A 25,270-nucleotide genomic window follows, 5' to 3' on the forward strand; every position below is an offset into this window, starting at 1 on the left:
AATCAAACGGAACTGGAAAATGCATTTATTGACTTTATCAATTCTAAAAATTCTGAATTCTACTCAGACGGAATTAATAAGTTACCAACACGTTGGGAGAAATGTATTGAGAGTATGGGAAATTATTTTGATTAAAGAACATTGCTTTAAAGTAACTAGTTTCTTTTTTTTTGTTTAATACCAAAATCCTGCATTATTTTCCGGACAACCCAATAAAAGTATTAATTAGGAACACACAACGGTAGGGAACACACAGACAAAATAACCCTCAGTCCACTTCGCAAAATTCAAAATTTTAATCGAGGCGATCTATTCACAATCATGCATATCACACAACGGTTTCACATTTTAAATTCATTTATTTATAATTATAATTAAAATCGGAATTATTGGAATTTTTTCTATGATTGACTACTGGCCTAGAATCGGGTTCATTGTGTAGGTTCCGGATGTCTTGTTGAGTGATCTGCGGTCTTATGAAATACTTGCGAAATGATCATTAGGCAGTCAGTGTACGGTTTTAACCGACGGAGGACCACCCGAACGTAATCGGGAGGCGTAGAAAAAATATAAAATAAAACAGTTTTTAAAATAAAAAATGATTGAAATATAATTGCTTTATAATGTTCAATACCAACTGTAATTCCATTCCAGTTTTTGTTAATTATGATGAATCCAGAAGCTAAGCAGCAGGAAATTACTCTACAACACCACATCCGTGTATCGCTGCGTTCAAAACCCGATCATCTACTGTTATTGTGCGGTTTTAACCGACGGAGGACCACCCGAATGTAATCGGGAGGCGGGGAAAAAATATAAAATAAAATAAAACAGTTTTAAAATAAAAAATGATTGAAATATAAAATAAAGAAATGAAATAATAAAGACTCACCAAGCTGATGTTGTGGCAATGATAAAGGTGGGCAAGAAATAGAAGGATCCAGGAGCGATGAAAAATAGGGTATTTGGGGAGGACGGCCCACTTACAAGTACCAGCAACTCCGGCGTTTTGGCGAGGTCAAAATCAATCCAGAAAAAATTCCAAGCGATGCTAAAAGAGATTTTACAGAAAGCGGTCTGTAGAAAAGCGTTTGCGGGTTCACACAAAAAGAAAAAATGGAAAGCGGCGCGTGCTGAGACGAACAAGGCTCGGTCATAAAAGCGACTGATGTGTGGTACCCGGAGTGGGGCGGCCAATCCTTTAGACCGGCTTCCCGGTATAGGATAATAAGTAAATAATAAACAAAATAGGCGGGCGGTTCTTTAAAATAAAAATGAAAAATGAAAATCCGAACAGGCAGTTATATATATATATATTTTTTTTTTTTGACTGGGGTTTCCGACATCTAGGTCATTTCAGCCCCCAACTAAGTCTATATTCTATTTACACTTTCAAACACTACATTCATACAAATAAATACATTCATACACATAAATACATCCATACAGTACACTCATTCAATTGGTCAGTGGAGTACTTGATATTCCTCCACCGACCTATACTTAAACTAATCTAGTTTGGGGTCGATGGAGTACTTTTATAAATATTCCGCCATCGACCCCGAACACAAACTCTTACGCTCTCTACGTTCGAGGGGCGATAATGACGTTATATTTCACCCTCACCCCTCGCCATTCACGCTAATAAATACATGCACTCAGACAATACATATAGACACAACACATAAGACATATTATATACAATAAAAAAAAACCAATTTCCCCTAAAAAGCGGAACAAGGGACTCTAAAACTCGCTACCGTGCTCGAGAACTCTTCTTAAGTCCGGCGGCATGCCTACACGCTCTCTGTATGGAGCCAAGGCATGACACGCCTCTATTATGTGGGACACATCGAGCAACCTTTCTCTGCATAAGGGGCACCTGCGCGGGCTTTGGCTGTTATAATTTTAATGAGTTTCTGATATGTCTGTATTTTATAGGATTTCTTGGGTTTTTGACATGATAACCATGGCGCTGCTTTTACCTGTTTTTGGTGATGAGGACATTGCTTGTTAATTTCGCTACCAGAAAGAGTTCTGTACAGTGAGAGTAGACGCAGTATATCCCAGTATGCTATGCGTTCACCTATGGCTTACTGTTAGTCAGCTTAGGATTCCTCTACTCCGATCCATTCAAGACTTGCACACCGACCGTGACTTCCTGTTTCTAAATATACGGGACCATAAGACCTAAGCGTGCTTGACGGTTAATTCAATGAAAATTTTAGGCACTTGTAAACAAATTTATTTACAACATATGAACCATTTTGTTCCGCTACCTATTGCCATCAAGCATGTAATTGTAATTACGTCTTCCAAGAACTTCTCAGTAGGACGTAAAGTTTTTCCCATTAATAGAGTTTTGTAGTGTCCGGATTAAGTTAAAATCTGAAGAGAACCATTAATAGAAATTAATCTTTAGATATTTCACCATGCTAAGACCACGACGCTTTTTTCATTATTCCTAATACAAGGAAATTTTTTAAGTACGTCCGAAGTTGAACAACCATTAATGACTATCCACATAGAGTGTGAATGTAGGGCTTATCCCCCCCAATTAACCCGAGGAATATCGAGTACTCTGTGATTGTGGTGAGTGCATGTAATTTATTAGCGTGAATGACAGGGTTTAACCCCAACTACCCTGAGAAATATCGAGTACCCATGGTAGTGTGCATACTAACCTAAACAAAAAACTCTTCCGAGTGTGTAAACAATATTGACTAAATAAAAATGCTTAAATCTTCTGAAAAACGCTAAGGACTTAATTTACAACCCAATATAATTCATAATCATAATTGAAACGATTAATCACTATAATTATTATTACAATTAATACTCAATTAATGGGGGGCGTCGGGGGCCGCAACGGTTTACGCGTGACACGGCGCTCATCACTGAAAGGTAAAGGTCCCGGGTTCGAATCCAGTGGCCCTGGAACTTTTATTCTGTATTCGAACTCTACATACTGACAAACGAGCTTTTTTTTTTTACTAAAACAACCCAAGGATCCATGGAATACTTTATAAAGGCAACATTGGTGAAATCCCCAAAAATTTTGACGGAAAAGTCATTGCACGAGCATTGAGTCTTTAAAAAAACAGATTTTGCTATTGGTTATTCTTTGAGAGGCTAATACGTTCGGAAGCACGACTTTTTTAACGAAAATGTTGATACCTTGTGGAAAATTTAATGCAATTTGCAAAAAAAAAGGTCAGATGTGTATTTTAATGTCGCTAAATTACGATTTTATGAGAAAAAATCCGATTTTAGGCTAAAATTACAAAAATGAAGATAAAAAATCGTTCTGGTATTATTTAGTGAATCCACCATGGCAGTATTAACATTTAACCCTGATACACTAAAAAAAAGTCCCGGGTTCGATTTCAGCGGCCCTGCATTCGAACCCGACATACTTACAGAAGGGCTTTTTTTTCACACCAGCACACCGAGGGTTAATATAATATATACCTATATGATTAAAAAAAAGGGCATTTGTATTTTGTGGTTTATTTAAAAAAATCAATTAATGAATTATTAAGTACATTGGAATTTCCAAATAGGAGATATGATTGAAGATGTTTGAAATGCCCTATAAATAAAATTTATAAAATTTGTTGATCGCCTAGATTTAAAAAAAATAATAGACTTAGTGTCAATGTTGTTCTTTAAACTTTCATGAGTTTCCAATAGTTATAATGAAGTAAAACCGTGATTTTTTGTTGTAATGAAGTTTAGTTTAATGTAGAGGAAACACCCCCGTGCTTTTACAAATTCATTATCCAAAGGGTTACATTGATCGTTTCAAAGACTATGTTCTTTTTATCAGTAAAAAAATAAGAATAATCACAATTATTGATTTTTACTAGCATTCGTGTATACAATAGAAAAAATGGGACCAGACATGCTTTACTCTCTCACCAACTGCAAAAAATTAAAAGATAAGGCCAAATGGTAAGATCATTAAGATTCAAAGTAAGAAAGGTGTTATTGGTTTGGTTTTCGCCGTCTTTTCAACAGGGTAATGATTATTTGACAGGTGAACATTAAGAGATCCCGTGGGATGGAAAAAGTGGAGTTGAAGCATCCGTCCGAAGGGGGCTCTGGCAATCGTGGCGTCTGGCGCAGGCCCAGCGGATGCTGTAGGATGATCACAGAGCAGTGTCTCCGGTTCTGACCGTGTCCCGGGACTCTAGCAAACCTCGCCGCTTCAAACTATTCGCCCATAGCTGAAGATCACGGAAAAAACACCACTCGGCCGATATTTACGACAAAAAAGGGACACAAAAAGGTGAGTTTTGTATACAAAAGTTATTTTTCACCCTTTTCCCCCCTTGCGTGAGGTTTATTTTAATCTCGTTTCAATATAATCAACTGTGTCGTATATAAAACTATCCTGAATTACATACATTCAGAAAATTTAATAATATTTGTGAAAATATGCATTTACAAAAATGAAAACAGAAAAAACAAAAAAAAACCCAAACAACATTTCCTTCAATTTAAAATAACAAACCAAACATAACACCTTTTCCGCTAAAATTTAACGTACACCCTCATGTAAGAGGGACTTAGCATCTCCATTGAGCTTTATACAAAAGGTTATGTTTACTACAAGTCAAAAGGGTTTTTGACTGCGTTTGACCTTATGGAGGGTTGCTATGAATTTTTGAAAGTTCCCAAGATGGCACCCCGAAGCAGGGAAAATTTTTGTTCGCGAAAATTGTCCAGTTCCAAAAATGGTGCATTGGAGTAACAGGTGACTCATGAGAGAAACGCTTTTGGTATGATGGTTGAGTTAGATTTTGAGATCTATGCCGAACAAAAAATTCTACGGGATAACATTTTTTTTGGTCTTACAATTCATGCACAATACAAAACTCTACAAACAAAAATGACCCGCAATAAATCAAATTAAATAACAGAAAAAAATCATAAAGCAAAATACTAATTTATAAGTAATAAATAAAAAATAATTAATACAATTACAAACCAGTAGGTACTGCAATGTTGTTGTAAAATTAAAGTAAATCAAGCCGGCTAGTAATGATAATTTCCCACCCTACACCTTATCTGGTGGAACTGTTTGGTTTTAGAACAATTTACGTAAATCGCTTTTTATTCACATATTCCAAATGAATTTTTATGACTAAAAATTTTAAAACTGCGCTGACAACAGCATGCATGACCAAGCCGGCGTACTTGATCAATGTCTGACTTCTTAAAATAAATTGACTATACCTTGTTACCCAGGAACGTTATGCATTTTCCTGAGGTTGTACTAATTAACAAATTGTCTTCATTTAACATAAACAATTGTAAGACGGAATTTAATTTGGTTTTGTAAACGTAGGATGGCATACTTGATGTTTATTTGGCCATTTTTCTCTCTTTCTACCTCCCTCAATTTTCTTGCTTTATCCTAACGCCAAAAATTAATATTTTGTAAATAAATAGATAAAAATTGATAAATTTATGGGCCTTTCGTGGTAGATCACGATAGTTTTTATACTAAACTTTTAAAAAGTGTTTTAAATTGTATATATTTCATTTCCATAAAAAAATAAATAGATAACATAATTTTATTTCCTTCCCTTCAAACACATATACACACNGTGAGCGAGAGAGCGAGAGAGAGAATAATGAGATAATAATAAGATTTGAATTTCTCAGAAATGATAGAAGTTAAAGAAATTATAAAGGCTTAAACTCTTATTGAAACAATTTATACAAATAATTAAACAACCGGGCCTCGTTTTTTCGTGACGAATAATACAATGGAATAAAGTCAAAATTCTCTGGTAGAAAAGAAAAAAAAAATTAAAAATGAAAGACATACATACAATTGTCTAAAATATAGTTAGTTACAAAACTGATTAAATCCTAAATTTAGGTACTCTCTTATTACATACACTCCGATTAGCCAATTCTTAATCTGCATTTATAAAAGATCGGTTATTTGTCATTTTTCCACTATTGTATCGCTTAATTAAGCATAAAAAATTTATCCAATATGATTTTAATTTAAACCCGTTGCAGATGGCGTGAAGATGGGTCCAGACTGGCTTGGCGGCCCTTGGCCATGACCCTAGAAAACATAGACCCACCATGCTCCTCTGCGCCGTCATTCTCATACTGTCGTCTCCCTCCAGGTAAATTAACAAAAAACTAACATCTTTTGCTAGGAATTTTAAATACTGCTAGTTAGTGCAAGTCTTTAAGACTTTGACAAGGTTCAGATACTTTAACATACGTAGAAGTGCACAATTTCTAAAAAAAAGTTTATGTTATAAAATTAAAAAGTATATTGTTTACACTTTGGTCATCATTAGTAATAGTTTTACCTAAAACAAGACGATATGCATATAATTTTTTTTTATAAACAGTCTAAATTCATTACGACGGGCCTGTGAATTCAGATCGCGTCTGCTTTGTAGATCGGAGAGTAAGAGGATCCGACCATACGCTAAAGTATCTGTCGGCTATGTAGGAATTGAGGAAAAAAGTGTTTAAAATGTATTTCCGTTGTAATGAGTATCCAGAGCAAACCTGGTGTCAGACACGACTTCGAGAAACTTGCGAGGATGACTTCAAAGGAAGATGCCATGATGCCCACTGTTGAAAACGGATGTTTATTGTCAATGAATTTATACAATCATAAAAACGTACATTTCATCTGAATTAACTCAGTAGATAACAAAATAGATTCTTGTTTCCAAATTTTGATAAATATGATAAGACATTTACATACAGACAAAGCCCGTGACTTCATGGGGCATATTTATACCCTTCTAAAACTCAAAATTTGCCAAAAAAACATTTAAAGACCAAACCAGACTTCATCCATAACGTTCTCGCTATAACTATAAAAAATGGGTTGTCGTTATAAGTGAAAAACTATTTTTTCTTCTTAAAAAGTTGCAAAGATTTAATGGAAACAAGACAATATACTTATAAAGAGCCCCTTACATTCAGAAGCGAGCTTTGATGTAAAGCTCAGAAATTGTAACCGCATGTTAAACCATTTGTTTAGAAATTAAGTATTTATGGTTTGTCATTTGTAAAAAATTGAACTGCTTGACTTTTTTTTATAGCAAAGATTGGAAACCATTTAACATACAAAGTGAACGCACAGAATTGTATGTATCTGCCAGACAGACCCCTTTAATCTCATACAAATGTTCCAAAATTCCCAGACGGCACAACCACAGAGAAACGTTCAAATGGGATTAGAAATGACTGTGCGTGTACAATCTTGGCCTGAGTACAAGACACACTTCAAATCCCAAGTTTTCTAGTTCAAGATTAATATTTTTATCGATAATGGCTGGAAATGATCGATAAGAAGATTTATTCATACCCACTCACTTTCACGAACGTAAGAAGGATCATAAAAAGGTCCGTACAATGGGAAATAAATAAATCGGATCACGCATAGAATTTCAGATATATCTGGACCTCTGCCACGCCGGAAATAAGTAGGTGTCTAATATCCGATTCAAGTGGTATAGTCGCTACTGTACAAGACGGGATTTGTCATTTCCCTTATCTCCGATTCCCGTTTCAAATTGATTTCCGAGCCGTCGAACTGTTGTTGTAAACGAGTGTTGAGTTCATGCAACGCTTCCTCCTAAGCAACAATCCCCAGTTCCAGCCATGTGATCAGTAATTAATGTAACGACTAGTAAACATTAAAAATTAGCATAGTTTGTAAGCATTTCACAAAATTAATCTGAACAAACAGGTTTACAGTTTTCCATTTGATCAACTCTACTCGTTGCTAATAATAATTAAGACAATTTAAGACGACATTAATTTTCCCGTCCTTAAAGAGTACCGAAGACCTATGTAAATTATCCAGTTTACAACTAGCATATTTTTTTTCCAGAATCAAACTAGCAGTCAAGCTAACATTTTATTATTACAATGTTGGTTTTATATTATTATTTTACAGTGCAATAATGTCATCAGGGGCCATAGACAGGTTAGCCAACGTAACGCAGACGATCTCTAGGCTACTTGACGGCTACGATATTCGATTAAGACCCAATTTTGGAGGTACGTCTTCTGTATTGCCCTTAGTACATATCAGAACTATTAGACCCACTCACACAAAAAAAATAGAAGACAAACATACACTCGTACATACATAAACACACAAAAAAGAACAGAATACAGTTACCAAGAAACACTGATTCAGAAAACGAAAACTCTTTCAATAGCTCTCCTCTTCATACATACTCACTCTCTAACCCTTTTGTAACTAACTTTCTATTTCTGTCTGTTGCTCTTTTTGTGACGGTTTTGCTTCTGTTTGTTTTAGTCTGCATTTATTCCACTTCAATCTTTGTTTTTGATCACTCTTTCTGTCTCTCTAATATCCTCTACTCCGCTTTCCTTCTTTCTTGTTCTTCCTTTTTCTATTTATCTTTCTATTTTTTTTTCTTCAGCCTATATTAGTCTGAATGTCTCTTTCAGTCCTTTATTTATATTTTTTATTATTTAGGTGTGCTCTGCTCTGTATCAAATTCTTTTCTATCTCTATTTCTCTTATGTTGTCTAGATTTATCTGAAGTATTTCTCTGTCTCTCTGTCTGTCTCTCTCTCTCTCTCCCTCTCTCTCTCTCTCTCTCTCTCTCTCTCTCTCTCTCTCTCTCTCTCTCTCACCTTCCCACTCTCTCTTTCTCTCTCTCTCCCTCTCTCTCTCTCTCACACACACACACACACTCTCTCACTCACTTTTATCCCCATCTATACGTTTCTCAAATTTCTTCCTTCTTATTTCTGTTTATTTTGGTTTACATCTACTTATCTTCTATTTTCGGTTTTCTCCACTGTCTCTTTCTCTCTAATATTCACTGCCCCTCTCTTTCCTTATCCTTTTTTCCTTCTCTGTCTATTTATGTATTTTTTCTTTTTCAGTCTATATTTTTGTGTCTGTCTGTCCCACTTATTTAAGCCATTTATTATTTCTATTTGGTTTGTTCTTTATCCCCTCTGATCGTTGATGGTTTTACAAACCATCTCTCTCACTCTCTCTCTCTCTCTCTCTCTCTCTCTCTCTCTCTCTCTCTCTCTCTCTCTCTCTTTCTGACACACAAAAACATACATACTTTATTTATCTCTTTAACTCTTTCTCACAATGATTTCATAACGTAAACTCTTAATAAACATTACATTACATGACTATCACTTCACTTTATGCCTGAAGATGACCACAACAAAGTTCGGAGCGTTGGCAATTAAATGAAAAAGGTGTTTTTTCTGAAAGACTTCTAACCTGACCGCTACTCACTACTACAACCACTTACTTTCTCACATTCTTTCTCTTTCCGTCTGTTGATCTTTTTCTGACCTTCTTATTTCAGTTTATTTTCGTCCAAATCTATTTCTCTTCTAATTTCGTTTTGTCCACTCTTTAATGCTCACTGCTCCTATATTTTCTTCTTTATTTTTCTTCTTCTATGTATCTATTTAACTATCTATTGTTTTCTTCCTCAGTCTAGCTTTTTGGGTTTTCTCTCGCACCCCATCATTTATAGATTTTTATTATTTCTGTCTTGTACTTATCGATTTCTCTTCTATATCTATTTCTCTTACGTTCTATAGGTATCTCTCCAATATTCATTCCCCCTCTCCCCCTGTCACCTTCTTATTTAGACCTTTCTTTCAATCACTCCCTCTTTCTCTCACTCTCACTTATTCACGTCACATGCAAAACTCGTTCTTTATTATCTGACATGTTTACCAGCCTGATAAAAAACACAAAGAAAAATATGATAGGAAAACAAATATATAGCCTAGACAAGCAAAGAGAAGCTTGATCGTCTCCGATCATCCTGGCCTGACAATTTTCGCTGATTTCTCCTCTAAATGCCCAAAAGGCTGGTATCTGTGCTGGTCTGCGTCCTATTTGGTCAGTATTGCCCTTATTGTGCTTTTGGTCAGCAAACGTACGACTAGGAAGATCGGAGACGCTCAACCGCACGTTTATACCGTTAAAATTGTTTGCAAACTTTGTTTTCAGGTGAACCTCTGATCGTCGGGATGGACTTAACCATAGCTAGTTTTGACTCGATCAGCGAAGTAAACATGGTAAGAAATCAAAATTACCATTGTCATTTCAATGTAGAATAGAACGATTTTAACTTTTTTAAGTGAGACAGTTTGAACTGTCTGGCGGATCGCTGTGACTAGTGGTTAGGACGACCGTCTAGCCCATGGTATTTTCATTAGGAATAATTTTATGTAAATATTGTAAAACGGCTCTAACCCCACGTCCTGGAGGCCCAAAGGATATTTGGACGTTAACCCCCCCTCCTATCCTAGTATTTTACAATTACCTCTCTGTATATAGAATAAGCCGTATTAAAAAATTTAAGTTAAACGAAAATGAGAATTTATAGCAGTATGGAGCAGCACTCAGCTTCATGGTTGACTTGATTGTTGTCAACGAGAATGAGCGAGTGTTAGAGTAAGAATGTGATAATAATAATATAAAATAAATAATAATGAATAAAGAATAAATGAAAGAATGAAATAAAGAATAAATGTACTGAACTGAATGATAATAAAGAGGATAAAGAGGAACAAAAGAGAGAGAGAGAGCGAGAGAGCGAGAGAGAGAGAGAGAGAGAGAGAGAGAGAGAGAGAGAGTGAGCGTGAAAGTGAAAGAAATATATTTTTCTTCCTGTTTCAAGTTTCAATTGACGTTTCGTATTATATTTGTTATTAAAATGTTATTTCATTAAAACAATCAGTAGCTACTTTGTTGAACACGTCTAATAAAAAAAAGTTGATAGTAGGCGAGAATATTTGATAGTAAGCTTAAACCAAAGTATTGGATAATTGATGAAATTGAGTTTAATGGATAAAATATCATGTGTACATTCGTCGTGTATTTAATATTACATTTGTTTATGTTGGCTCTGTTAAAAACCAGATCTGATCTAGCCAATTCTACTATCGAGTAAGCATTCTTCCACTTTGCAAGGGCCGTTACTTTGATAAGACATAAAAAAAATCCTATTGACGTTTGTACTTCACTACGCCTTTTTGTGAGAAAGGCAGGGAAAATGGCGTTGTAGATAAAGTATAAAAAAATCTATATGTGAATACGGGTATATTATTAAACTATAAAAAAAAGTTAATAGTTTATTTCTGTTAAACATTCAAAAACCGTAACATAAATGATAATATGTTTAGATTTATCATTTTTCCCCTAAAATTTTTCCGATTTATGAGAATTCTTTATCGGAAATCTGATTGAAACGGCTGTAATTAAAAAACGGTAAAAACATACCATTTGAAAGAAAAGAAACATAGGTTTTTAACGAGTATGTACCATTCAAATATATAAAATATTTCTGTAAGAAAATGGAGGCATTTATGGAATTACTTATTCTCACTTGTTAACAAAGACTCAACGTTTTCAATAACAACGTACACGTTATAAATAAATTTCATATTTTAACAAACATTCTGTAAGAAAAATAGCCTCTAGATAGTCCAAAAGTCTAGAAGGATAAACAAACAAATTTAGCTGGACAGCTTGTCTGGATAGTTTCAGGACATTTAACATTAGCAATTTTTTTGACTTGTTTTTTTTGTACTCGTTTTAAATAGACTTAAGGGTTAATGAAGCTTTTTCCAAACTCTAATTTTAGTCGCAATTAAATGAGCATGAATTGTTATTTACATATTAAAACAATATTACTTGTAGTGTATCAATTGTTGGCTATTATGAAATCAAAAATGTTCTATGACGCAGAATATTCTAATTTGGTATAGTTAAAACAATCAACAAAACACTGCCTTTTTTCATATTTTAACAAACATTCCGTTAGCAAAGTAGCTCCATGTTAGATGGTCCAAACGCCTAGAAAGATAAACAAACAAATTTAGCAGTATAGTTTCAGGGACATTTAAAGTCTGGAACGTGAGCAATTTTTTTGGGCGCTTTTTTGTGAATTTTTCAATTCAACTTACAACTGACATGGTATCTGAATTTAGGTACTTAGTAGTGCTTAATAAATCAATAGTGGATTGTTTTTACAAACAATTCGATACTTGGAAAAATTGATTTTGAATATGCATGCGCACGTTCTTGTCTGTCTAGATATATTTTCTAGATTATCCACTTATGTATGTTGACACGGTGTTTTGGAAGAAACAGCAATTTTGCCCTCCTGGGATCGGGCCAAGTGGGCCGGCTGGAAATAGCAGGGCGAATCACCACTTCACATCTTCAATACAATCATTTTAATGTTTGATACCTGGCTAATGGTTTTAAATTGTAATTATAAACATCAAATATTTACTCTTCATTTGCTAATATATTATTTTAATCCGTTTTTAACGGAAATTAACCATCAACTGATTAGTACGACCATTTTTTTTCGTATAGATCCTGATTAATTAAGAAATACTGAAATCACCAAATAAGTTTTATATATCAGATTGGATTATACTAAGAAAAATTTAAAATTAAAATTATTTAATTAAATATAATTTTTATTATTTAAATTAAAAATTATTATACTATTGGCAATCCTCCGGAAGATGTCCAACCCCTCTAACTTCCCTAATTTTGATCCGATTTAAATATTTTTTTTTAAATTTTCGATAATCTAATTTTTAGATGTTTCATCGGTTCCTGAAATAACTTTCTGGTTGTTTTTTGGCATAAAATATGCTCTAACTTTTCGTTAAAATGAGGTTCTTTGCTTTATTTCGGATTTCAAAACAAAATTATTTTTAAGAATTTTTCGCTTCTTCAGAAAATTTCTGTTACTTATTTAGCAAAGAATGACAATTTTCTGCAAAAAAAAAATCATGGATGTGGTTAAAAGGAGACTAGGTATACAAACTATATCCAATGAGGCTTAAATAAAATAGCTGTCATCACAGATAAGACTGAATTCTGACCCATTACCAAAACCACGTGCACCTGTGTGTGCGGAGTTGAGCTTTTCAAAATCAGTAATCAGTAATTTACAGCTATTTTATTAATAGTCAGCATATTCAAGTTTGTAAGTTAATCAAAGGATTTCGCAGAAAATAACGGCATAACTACTATACCTAGGACGTGTTAGAAATGTAATGATAGTACGACTGCTGAATGCTGACAGACTCCAGAAGCATATGTTTTTCGGAGGTTTTTTAGAGCATAGTAAGCCTGTGCAGTTATTGCCAGGAAGAAGAAGAAACAGCGGTACATGTCCTTTGTTCGTCCTATGTAATCTGAGATTCCTTGGAGAGGAAATACCTAGACCTGAAAGATTCCTACGGGAACCCTTAACAAAGCTTAAAAGATTTAAAGAAAAGCTTTAGATAAAATTGGAGATTGCACAAAAAATCAATAATGGTCGGTGTGTTAGGTAGTCAAGACGTCGATTTCTTTTAAACTCGACCTTAATCTATGACTATTTTATTAACAGTCAGCATATTCTCGCTGTGTCTTTTTATTGGACCTGGTTTTGTGGTTTGACAACTATAGTCTCAATGTCCAACAACTCCATTAATATTGGATATAAATTATTTAAATTAATTAATCTTTATGTAAAGTATTGGTTGAAATGAAAAAGCTAGTGCCGCGAGCGGGATTTCTGGATTCAATCCACTCGGACACCAACTTCCCATTTGTCGCCGAGAATCAAATCCTGATTACACGACATTTGAAAAATGACAAAAAGGAGGGAAAATTTGAAAGGTAGGTTGGAGATTGGAAGTTGGTGCCCGAGTGGATCGCAGTCACGATAGCTATAATGGTAGAGCAGCGGCATATTTAGCCAAAGGTCGTGGGTTCGAATCCCGCTCATGACACTAGCTTTTTCATTTCAGCTAATACCGTACATAAAGATTAATTTATAGAATGAAGTTATTTGGTCAATCGGATCACGAAACATAATGGATTGGGTATAAAGCGTAAGCAACTCTGACAATTTTTCCTGCTAGAACTAAATAAATAATTAAAACGATAAAATAATATTTAACTAGCTCAGACAACATTTGATTATTTTTAAATGATAAAAAGCTTTTTGGCTTATCGAATAATAAAACTTAATTGTCAGGCGTAGAGTAATTCTGTCTATTTCTTTAACTACAAACTATAAAGCTTCTTAGTAATAAACTTAGTAATTAATCCAATTATTTTTATACATATTGATAAAAGTTTTCTTCACAGGCAGTAAAGTTTTGTTTGCTATCGTTTTGTGGTTTTGTTTTAAATTAGTTTTGTAATTTGTTTAAAATGGGCATTTTAGGAGCTTTAGAAAGCACTACTTATTAAAAGTAGCAAAAAAAAGTGTCCTCCTTTGTTATAATGAAGTCTGAATTTTATTATAGAAATTTAGATTAGTAATAAAGTCAGTACTTAAGAAGACAATAAAAGCTGTATAAATTCTAATCTACTTCGCGGCAGTTCTAACCGGCCTGGAACTTTTGTTCGCTCCAACTTTTGTCAGAGAGAGAACGAGCGGACTTTAATTTACTTAGTACCTTTAAACAAGACACGTTAGAAAATAAAATGATTTTTCCATTCAACAACAAACTCGCTATAACTGTTATATAAATGCTGGATTAAATCCTTTAAAGGATGATGATAGAAGAGGATAATCCGGTTCTGGGATTAGGTCTTAGGTCATGGCCCAATTTTGGTTGAACTACTTGATCTAATTTATGCTGTTAATTCCCTTTTCGCAAACGCTACCTTGCTTTTGATGGGAACTTAGTTCATTTAAACTACAAAGCTCAGGGGCGTAGTAACGACCGTTTTATCGATTCGGTTCTCATCTCTTAGAAACTTTACTATTTTTATAGAATTCTGTGTTCCAAAGAATTTACATAAAAATATACATATGTAATTAATATTCAAAGAAAATACTTATATACATGTTCAAACAGGACCTTTTGTGTGGAGTCAGCCATTGTGCAGTTATTCCATTTCCATTTTCCACATTCCCCAATCAGTGCATTTATTGTGGTTGGTGATTTACTTAATCCATAAACCATTTTTGTCGTAAATGAGTTAGATTTGGGCAAATAGAGAAAAAGTGGTATATGTTTTCTTCCTCATCTAAATTGCATGAAACTTGGTTTATTATTTGACTTAAATATAATTTTTTGTCAAATTTAAAACTTTATAAATAGAAAAAAGACACTTGTAAGATAGCTTTATCAAGTTTTATTTAACAACAATTCATTAGGAAATAATCGTGCCACTCTTCAGAGAAAAATTTAATCATTTATGAATATTTCATCTTTTTTAGGACTATACGATTACTATGTATCTAAACCAGTATTGGAAAGACGAACGGTTGACGTTTAGCCAGGACGACGAAGTGCTGACATTATCTGGAGATTTTGCCGAAAAGATCTGGGTTCCGGATACGTTTTTTGCCAATGACAAAAACAGGTACATTACCAAATAGAATTTTCGTATTATACGCTTAGTGTATGACGTCGGTTTTTAGTTTCCTGCACGACGTTACGGAGAGGAACAAATTGGTGAGGTTGAACGGAGACGGTAGCATTACTTACGGAATGAGGTTCACGACGACATTGGCATGTATGATGGACCTACATTACTACCCTCTAGACTCGCAGAATTGTACAGTGGAAATAGAAAGCTGTAAGTGTCGTTTTGATTTTTTTTTTAAACAATAATTTACAAAGCGTAAACACGCTTACTAGTAGTGGTAGCAATTAATTTAAACACTTAGGGAACCCAATTTAGCATCACGTACAGATATCTATCGAGACTGCTTGATCAACATATCCCTCTATATAGCAATAAAAACTATTTTACAACATAATTTCTTGTAGTACGGTTAGTAATAAGACCCAAAATATCCCATGCTGCTCCTAATCTTCTGGACCAAAGCTCAACAGAAGTAAGTTACCAAAAAATTGAACACCATACCAATGTTGGCAAACGACTTTATTATCCAGGGGGCAATGAATACAACCCCGTCAACCGCATTCGAAATTGAGTTAAACCTCCATTGGAAATATTTACACAAGGAAAAGCATATTTAGACCTTTCAAACACCTATTTTAACAATTTCCCACGTTCAGAATTCCATGCGAGCAGTTTAATTCTGTGCAAAACATGTAGTGTAATTTTTGTTAATTTGTTCCGAAAAACTGTTGCTATTTAAGTCACAATGTAGTCTATGAAAGTGTGGGGTTCACTGAAATTTCCACCATCAGGGTGTTTTTAAATCAAATTTCTCGTTATGATTGTTTACCTATTATTGCTTTGAAAAATAGAAAATAATCATTTCAATACGATGAAGAGTTTTGGAGAGAAATGTACTAAGATATGAAAAACTACAACTTTCCAAGGGATGCGATTTTCTGATCGAGCTCGAATCTTTCCCGTTGCTGTCCACGTTACATAATAATAAAAATACATAATAAAACATAATTATATATTACATTTATTGTTACGCATTATATTTTTATACATAATACACATCATATTACATACATGATAAAAATGTAACAAACCGATTCTTCTTGCAGTAGGGAGTTGATAGACAATGAAATAAAAATTTGAGAAAGTTACCTGGGAACATAAATGATGTTTATTAATGTTATTTATTATTGTAGATGGTTACACAGTAAGCGATGTTGTGATGTATTGGATGAATACTCCAGTGAGAGGCGTCGAAGAAGCGGAATTACCTCAGTTCACAATAATAGGATATGAGACCAACGACAGGTTGTGGACATAAAAATTATAATAATTTATTTGTTATATATAACAAATCTACTATTTTTTGGTAATTTTTGGTACTCTGAATTTAGGAAAGAAGAACTTGCGACGGGAGTATACCAGAGGTTATCTTTATCTTTCAAGCTCCAAAGAAATATTGGCTACTTCGTGTTTCAGACTTACCTCCCATCGATTCTCATTGTGATGCTGTCGTGGGTATCTTTTTGGATAAACCACGAAGCAACAAGTGCCAGGGTTGCCTTGGGTAATACTTATAAATTAATCTTGTCCGGTACAATATCCCGCCCTTCGATTTCGTTTTGTCTTGTTTAGGGATTACGACGGTGCTTACGATGACAACGATCAGCACAGGGGTGAGGAGCTCCCTGCCTAGAATATCATACGTGAAAGCCATCGACATCTACCTCGTTATGTGCTTCGTGTTCGTCTTCGCAGCTCTGCTCGAGTACGCCGCTGTCAACTACACCTACTGGGGAGCGAGGGCCAAGAAAAAATCGAAAAAGAACAAAGAAGTCGAGGAGGCCAATAGGAAATCAAGCATATGCGGTATATTTTATATTCTCGGTTACTATTTAGTTTAGATGTTGAGTCCCAAAGTTGTACTGGTCGACACTGACATCGGTTCAGAGTTTCACACTGAAGATGGCGTGAAGCCGAAACGCGTTTGAGTGTAACGTAAACCATCGAGAGTATGATTTTGTGAGATTTCTCATTTAATTTGGTCGTTACGGATCATTTTGGACTGTCAGACGCGATTCAGCATTTCGCCATTTTCAGAATATCTGTAGGATTGCTATATAAAAAGAATATAAAAACATACACATCCACATCAGCAATACTTACATAATTAGCACAATACATATTACCTAGTCCTGCCATAAGTTTTGTTACAAGAAAAAGGGCCATTAGGGAATAGAGAAACTTGATAATTTGAAAAAGAAATTTATTTTAAAAATCCAATATTTTTTAAGATTGAAATAAAATAATATTACTCGAAATGACTACCTTTTGCTTTCACACAAGCTTTTAGACTTCGGGGCCAATCATCTATGGCAGTATGCAACACGTCTTGAGGAAATTTCTCAACTGCTTTTAGCAGAGCTGACTTGAGGCTCTCTAAATTGGCGTGTTTCCTGTGGCAAGCCATAAGCTCAAGATGGGACCACACCTTGTAGTCCAGAGGATTCAAATCTGGGCTTCCCGAGGGCCAATCTGAAGCCTTAATGTATTCCGGAACATTCTCCTCCAGCCACTGCTGAGTTGTTCGGGCCTTGGGCGCAGGAGCTGAGTCCTGTTGGAAGACCCAATGAGTTCCGGAAAAAAGAGTTGTACTTAAGGACTTTATTACTTTCTCAAGGATGTCTTCTTGGTAATTTTTCGCCCTTGTTGTTACTCCTTGCTCACAAAAATGGAGTTTTGTGGTGCCATCATAGCAAACTCGCCACCACACCAAGTGGGGATTGAATCCTCTGGACTACAAGGTGTGGTCCCATCTTGAGCTTATGGCTTGCCACAGGAAACACGCCAATTTAGAGAGCCTCAAGTCAGCTCTGCTAAAAGCAGTTGAGAAATTTCCTCAAGTCGTGTTGCGTACTGCCATAGATGATTGGCCCCGAAGACTAAAAGCTTGTGTGAAGGCAAAAGGTGGTCATTTCGAGTGATATTATTTTATTTCAATCTTAAAAATATTGGATTTTTTAAAATAAATTTCTTTTTCAAATTATCAAGTTTCTCTATTCCCTAATGGCCCGTTTTCTTGTAACAGAACTTAAGGCAGGACTAGGTACATTACTGTTACAGTCCTTGGAAATGTTGGGACTGAGTCGGTTTTCAAAGAAATTTGAAATCGTCTGTTAAAAAGTTAATTATGTCAATTTAGACATATTTAGAACTGTTTAACTCTGATGATGATTTCAAAATAAATCGAAAGTTGGCAGTAACAATTGAATTTGCTGTTTCAAATTTGCTTTTTCATTAAGGCCATACCGTGACTATTCGTAAAAATATAAAAACAGACTTTTATGAGATTTTTCCATATGGTCTGCGAGGAAGGAATAAATAATCCGCACTTAATCTACCCAAGTCACGGACAAAGAAGCCTCCACCCCTTCAAGACAATATATTATATATTATAACAACATATTATAAAAAAACATTCGTCTTCACCGAAATCACACAGACTCTAAAGGTAGTGACGTTTGACGGTCCAACCCAGCGAGGATAAGCAGAATGAAATGATCGTAACGACCAAATTACAGATTGATTTCGTGATGTTTTCTTTTGCTATTCGTCTAAATTATAAATCACGCTCAAGGTGAAATACACCAAACTTGAAAGCACACACTTACAGTTCTGCCGTAGATCCGGGGAACAGTTTTTACGAAAAAAGGTCAAATCTTGATTTATTTTTAGACTTCAATGTCACTTTCATTAAAACGCCGATTGTATCCGAAAGAAGAGCACTTATTGTTCTGCAATTTTTCTGCTCAATTTATATCTCTATATTGGAATGGTAGTTAGCTTTTATTCATAAAATCATTACCTTTTTAGATTGGTTCTGATTAATTAATTTTGTGTGCTTTTATTTAAAATCATGAGCTTTTTATTTCTCTAACCATATTTGCAATAAAACGACTGAAGACAAAAAAAAGCTGATTACTTCAAATAAAATACTACCAAATTTATTTAATTAATTAATCGTAAGAAAAATATATGCTTTTTTTGTGCTGAGAATCTAACAGAGCGACCAAAAAGGCAAATAAAACAGTAGTTTTTAAATATTTTTTTGCATACAGTACAACTACCTTCAATTGGGTAACAAGTAACAATAAGTGTATGAAATAAATAAATAAACAAGGGTGGAGAAACAACCCACTGATAAAATTATAAAAAACTATTTAAAATTCTAAAATAAATCTTGTGTTTCGTTTATAAAGAAAATGGACTACTTCCTTCACCTGTCTAATTATTATATTTGACCTGTGTTGATGGAAAAAGAACAGTATTTTCTCTATATTACCGAATTATTATCTATATTATTGGGCAAAGTCATTCGTCGATTTTTTTCAGCTACCATATCTTGCCCGAATATACTGTGTATGTATTACTTCTCTTGCACATGTGATCAAAAAATATCACATGAAACAATTTTATTTGCGAATCACCTGCCCTGCAAATTTATTTACAGATAATTTATTTGATTTTTTATATATTACTTGAATAAAATAAAACGATCTGGCATAAAATATTACACACACTTATTTTTCATCTCAACCTTTTTAGCATAAAACTATATATACATTAAAACTCGTTAAGATAAATAATAAAATATTAAACGTATGTAACTTTAAAGATTAATATATAAATTTTAATATCATAAGTCACCGAGCTAAGCCCATTTTATTACCTTGTCTAACTCTCATATTATTACTCAAGCCATTACTACTACTACATAATAATAATATTCGGGAATTCCAACAGAAGGGAATTATGTTTGATTATCACATTCAATCGCTAAAAAAGATGAAAAATAAAAAAGTAACAAGTTTTCAGTGATTATATTACGGAACTAATTATCAAATTCTTCCCTATTTATTCTGGACTCCCACAAGGCGGCGTGCTAAGCTCATTTATTGACAATGTTTATACAAGCGACTTCCCTAACATGAAAACATCACAATACCCAATTCGCAGAAAACGTAAGATCCCCTAAAATTGGTGAAGAAGCGCAATGGCGACTCCAACAATAATAAGACCAGTGGAGTAAAAACCCCATGCATATAAAATTAAATTATAAAAAACATTCAAATCTAACAATACACCTGCGAACCTATTCTCCGCAGAGAAATGTCTGTTACCTAGGATTACACTTGAATGAAAAGCTTATGGGCTACCTTCGTTAAAACGTTAATAACAAAAATAATGCATAGCACCCATAGTATCAAACACCGTCTGGAAGTAGACCCGTACTCTCGCTCCATTTGATAAGAGCCCAATAGGCTCAGCAGCACAATCTCACCTGCAGAAGGTAGAAAAAACCCAAAACAGAATCTCAAAGAATGACTAGCGCGCCAAAGAGCACACCATTCAAACCTTAAACAACTTACTGTAGCTTAATCAAATGGTATGAGAACCTCCACATTGCAATGTTAAACCTTCAGACGAGCAGTTACAAATCTACCTCCACCATGCAAACGCCAGAAGGCTTAAAAAAAAGGCCACAAGGCTCACTGGATTAATAATCTCAAACGGATAAGCATTCAGTTTGCTAATTGTTATAAATGAGCGGCTTGCTTAAAAAAATATGTGTATGTGCATATAATTCTAATCTAGGGGCATTGGGTTGAAAAAAAAGGGGGGGAACCTACCTTGGAAACAAAACTTAGGGTAAATATACCATATTGCACGACCGGAGTGTCGTGCAGTTTAGCCTACCCACCGTTTTAAATATTAAGTTCACTAATTTCGTGGTCCGCTTGACCAATTAATACTTTACAATTAATTAAGGTCTTTAGTTTCATCTCAACAAAAAACCTTAATTAATTGTAAAGTATTAATTGGTCAAGCGGACCATGAAATTAGTGAATTTAATGAATTAAAATGAAGTACACTTCACTAAAGCTCTCCGTCGCCATTTCAATTGTCGTCGAGAATCCAAACCGATTACACGACATTTGAAAAATGGCAAAAGGAGGGAAAACTCATAAGGTGGGGTTGAGATGGGGAGTTGATGTCCGAGTGGATCGAGGTCACGATAGCTCAGGTGGTAGAGCAGCGGCGTATCTAGCCGAAGATCGTGGGTTCGAATCCCGCTCGTGCCATTGACTTTTTTATCTCAACCAAAAATCCTTAATTAATTGTTAAATATTAAGGTTGATGATTTTGCCAGATGTTCTGAGTTTTCTCAAAGTGATTAAAATAATAATTTACTGCTTTGGGGGGTTAATTAGCTCAGGTGATTTATTGCGGATAAATTTTCCCTTTGTTATTATCTATTGGCCTTAATTATTTAAAATGAAAAAAAAAATGAATTATTTTAAATGCAGATGCTACTGATGGGTGTAAATTTCTCAAAGCATTCAAATAAATGTTTAAATAAGTAATGCATTTACTTTTTCTTAACCCACTATAATTTTTTTTGTTTTTTTTACTAAAGCCAAAAATGATTTATTTAAATGGGGGTCACTATACCATAGTGCACGACCTAACAGTCGTGCGTTTAGCCTATCTCAAAGATAGTTGTGTTTAAGGCTCCTTGGCATCTTATTAATTTCTCTAAAAATGATAATTTAGCTTATAGAGAGATACGTTTCTCCCCTAATTTTCTAAAAAAAAAATTATATGAGTCTAGTTTACCACGGTAAATTTAGGCTAGTCTAACAATGGAACCGACCCCGTAGAACTTAATTACGGTAATGAGTTGTCGCAGTCGTTTGCCCCTTATTAGGGGTTGTTGTCTTGTGGTTGGCGTACATTTTGAATTATTATTTCGTATTTGAAAGTTTTATAAATATTTTAAAAAGTTATTTTTAGCTTAAAAGAATTTCTAATCTAGGGTTGGTTTTGAAGAAGAAGTTATTTGAAGCCATGACATTCACGGAAAATGAAATAGATCATAAAAATTGTAACTCACTGAAATTCGCAGATTATTGTAAAGACCTGGGCATGATCAATTCAAAGCTTAGATTTAACATTCATTTAATAAATTGTACAACAAGGTAAGACAATTGCGAAGCCTAGTGTACGCGAGACCTAAGGCCTAGTAGTAGGTAAAAAATCCCAGCTTGTTGAGCTAGTCGCACTATTAAATAGCTTTTAGTGTGAGAAGATTACATCTCCTAAGTTGAGAAAATTTGTGCGAAGTTGTGCTGAACAAAAATACACGTACATCGGTTCCAGGATGAGATCAGTCTTAAGCTGTAGGCTCTATGGTTCGATATTCTATGGTTGAATTAAACATGACAAACTATTACTATCTTTTTCTTCTTTTCTGTTTTAAAATAAAAAGATTTGTTTTACCAGGTACGAAAACGACGACTAACGTCTCGGACGGGTTTGCTGGAAGCAGTGCGACAACCGGCAACGAAATAATTGAACTGCAAGACGTTCGACTGTCCCCTATACCTTCAATTAGAAACCGGCACAGTTCCGGCAGGTACATAACCATAATCATATATTGTTCCTTTAAAAATATATTATGTATCGTAAAATTGTTTTAATGGTTTGACGTTGTTTAGCTCTGCTGATTCAGAAGGGTAAACATTTACATAAACATTCAGTTTCACACTCTTCAAAACTATCTTTAAACACACTGTTTTTTTTTTGTATTGATTTCTTTTTTAAGAAAAAGCACAATACCTTCATATAAAGTAAGAAATGCACAAGACAAGCTTTCGCATAATAAATATTTAAAAAAAAACACCAGTGTCTTTTATAAATGGTAACGTTTGAATTCATGCAACCACATGCACATGTAGACATAATTTGGTCATTTTCTTCTATTTATCAATGCTGAATGTGTGTTTTGATATTTTTTCATTTATGTTTTTGTTTGAAGATTAAAACTTGATTTTATCAGATCTATACTAGATGTTTTGACATGGATTGTCTGAGCAGATACATTTATACATTTCAGGGTGTTGGAGGATCCGAGTAAATTCCCACCCAGTTTCAGGATGAGCCGGGGGTCCGGATACTCGGTCCCTGCCGCAAGATCCGGCCTTCGGTTGAGGCCGAGAGGCGGTGCGGCGAACAGGCCGAAAGTTTTCCACGCACTCAAAAAAGGCGCATCTGTCCTCAGAGCGTCCATGCCCAAAATCAAAGACGTCAACATTATTGACAAATATTCGAGGGTGGTGTTTCCGATATCCTTCCTTTTGTTCAACGCTGGCTACTGGTTCTTCTACATATTATAATTTTGGAGGCATCTTCTCCAAAGCGGACACTCCAGCGGTCAATATTTCAAAATTAAAGTGGACTCGATGTCAAGTATTTGTTTAATTATCATTTAGAGTTTTGGCATAGTTTAATCAAAAACCTTTAACGAGAGAGCAAAAGAAAACATTTTCTTTAAATTTATTCTTATAAATAATCTTACATGTTCACTTCGTGTAGACCATCGTTGGATATTAGCTAAAAACTTAAAAGATCGAATCTAGTAACTTTCAATGAAATGGTTGTGATATGAGAGCGTTCAAAAACAATTGCTCGTCAATTTAGGATATTTTTGGTTGCACTCAGTGCAAATTTAAAAAAATGTATTAAATCAATAATTTTATATTCAGTATTTATAAAACAACATGAATGTTTTTTAGATTAGAAATGTTACATGTATAAAAGCGAATTTATAGTGTTATGAAGTCTTTGTTTCCGTTAAAAGATTTATCATTGTTAATAATATTTAATGCAAGTGTATTAAAAAGGAATACAGTTTGCCCTACGTAAAACAATAGGTTGATGTGAAAAAAGGGCCTAATTGACATTATTAGTTTATATTTATTATATGTATTAAATTTATTAGCTAGTTTGTAGAGTAAATTGTTATGTAAAACGTGACATGATAAAAGAAAAACCAATAGGAAGTGAAAGGAAACAAAATTAAATGCCATTTAAGTGTAGTGATTTAGATTTTAAGTAAATGGTAAAAATTTGAATTTAAATTACTGTAAACCAGTTTTCTGTTTTTGTTTATAAATTATATTATCGATTATTTCCAGTTTTTATTTATACAGGAACAAAGTAAATTGTAATACGAGAGAAATAAGAATAGCTCATTTAAAACAAAGTAAAAAACGCGAGGTTAATCCATTAGATTGGCTGGTGTACATATCCACGTTATAATTTTTAAGGAGGACAATTGTAATTATTTATTACTCTTATAAAACCGTTATGGTGTATAGATATAAATATAAGTGTTAATAATCTAAAAAATATATATGTTTACAAAAAGTCTATCAAATTAAAAAAAAAAGTATAATAAAGTTGTAATATAATTTTTGGGACTGACTTTTCATTATTCCTCATTTTACACCATTATGTAACATGGTTTTAAATTTTATAATTGTACTTATAAACACACTTTCACGTTGAGAAGATGGATGATGAAACTATAGCTGAAGATACGGCCAGAGGGTTCGGCTGGAGATCCGAACGGTGTACCAGAAGGGTGTCGTTTACCGTTCATTCGTACATATATCCTATCAATTTGCATGGAAAAAAAATTAAAGTGTAAGTGATTGGAAAGAAAGAGTAAACAAGAACATGTTTTTTTTTAGAGATCACTTTTAGTTAAGAAAGTAAGATATGATAAACTACATCTTGGATATTTGTGGTCAGTTCATAAAAAAAATGAAAATCCTGTTTCTTGGAGGTAATGCAGACTCTTGATTATGTCTCAGAGTTTAAAAGTTGGCAATTATATTGATGATAAACTATTAAAGCCCGTTTGATAACAAATTGAGAACTAAATCTCTTAATCAAACTAATTTATAAAGAAACACGACTGACTAAATAACGCAAAGACTAAAATTG

The 25,270-nt window shown here is 34.1% G+C and overlaps 1 protein-coding gene across 1 annotated transcript in view; it reads left to right on the forward strand.

Annotated features, from left to right (window-relative positions):
* The window catches only part of LOC106669886 (gamma-aminobutyric acid receptor subunit beta-like), a 26,572-nt gene extending 1,907 nt beyond the window's left edge, over nucleotides 1–24,665 (forward strand). Inside the window, exons 2-12 of the mRNA XM_014399728.2 lie at nucleotides 4,040–4,291; nucleotides 6,040–6,152; nucleotides 7,955–8,058; nucleotides 10,028–10,095; nucleotides 15,270–15,415; nucleotides 15,474–15,631; nucleotides 16,615–16,726; nucleotides 16,813–16,985; nucleotides 17,054–17,287; nucleotides 22,763–22,895; nucleotides 23,376–24,665. Of these exons, the coding sequence (XP_014255214.1) occupies nucleotides 6,109–6,152; nucleotides 7,955–8,058; nucleotides 10,028–10,095; nucleotides 15,270–15,415; nucleotides 15,474–15,631; nucleotides 16,615–16,726; nucleotides 16,813–16,985; nucleotides 17,054–17,287; nucleotides 22,763–22,895; nucleotides 23,376–23,655 (1,452 nt within the window). The 5' untranslated portion in view covers nucleotides 4,040–4,291; nucleotides 6,040–6,108 and the 3' untranslated portion in view covers nucleotides 23,656–24,665. The remainder of the gene's footprint in view (nucleotides 1–4,039; nucleotides 4,292–6,039; nucleotides 6,153–7,954; nucleotides 8,059–10,027; nucleotides 10,096–15,269; nucleotides 15,416–15,473; nucleotides 15,632–16,614; nucleotides 16,727–16,812; nucleotides 16,986–17,053; nucleotides 17,288–22,762; nucleotides 22,896–23,375) is intronic.
* The last annotated feature ends 605 nt before the right edge of the window (nucleotides 24,666–25,270 follow it).

The sequence above is a fragment of the Cimex lectularius genome, unplaced genomic scaffold (assembly GCF_000648675.2).
Source record: "Cimex lectularius strain Harlan isolate CLEC.00 unplaced genomic scaffold, Clec_2.1 scaffold76, whole genome shotgun sequence".
Lineage (NCBI taxonomy): Eukaryota > Metazoa > Arthropoda > Insecta > Hemiptera > Cimicidae > Cimex > Cimex lectularius.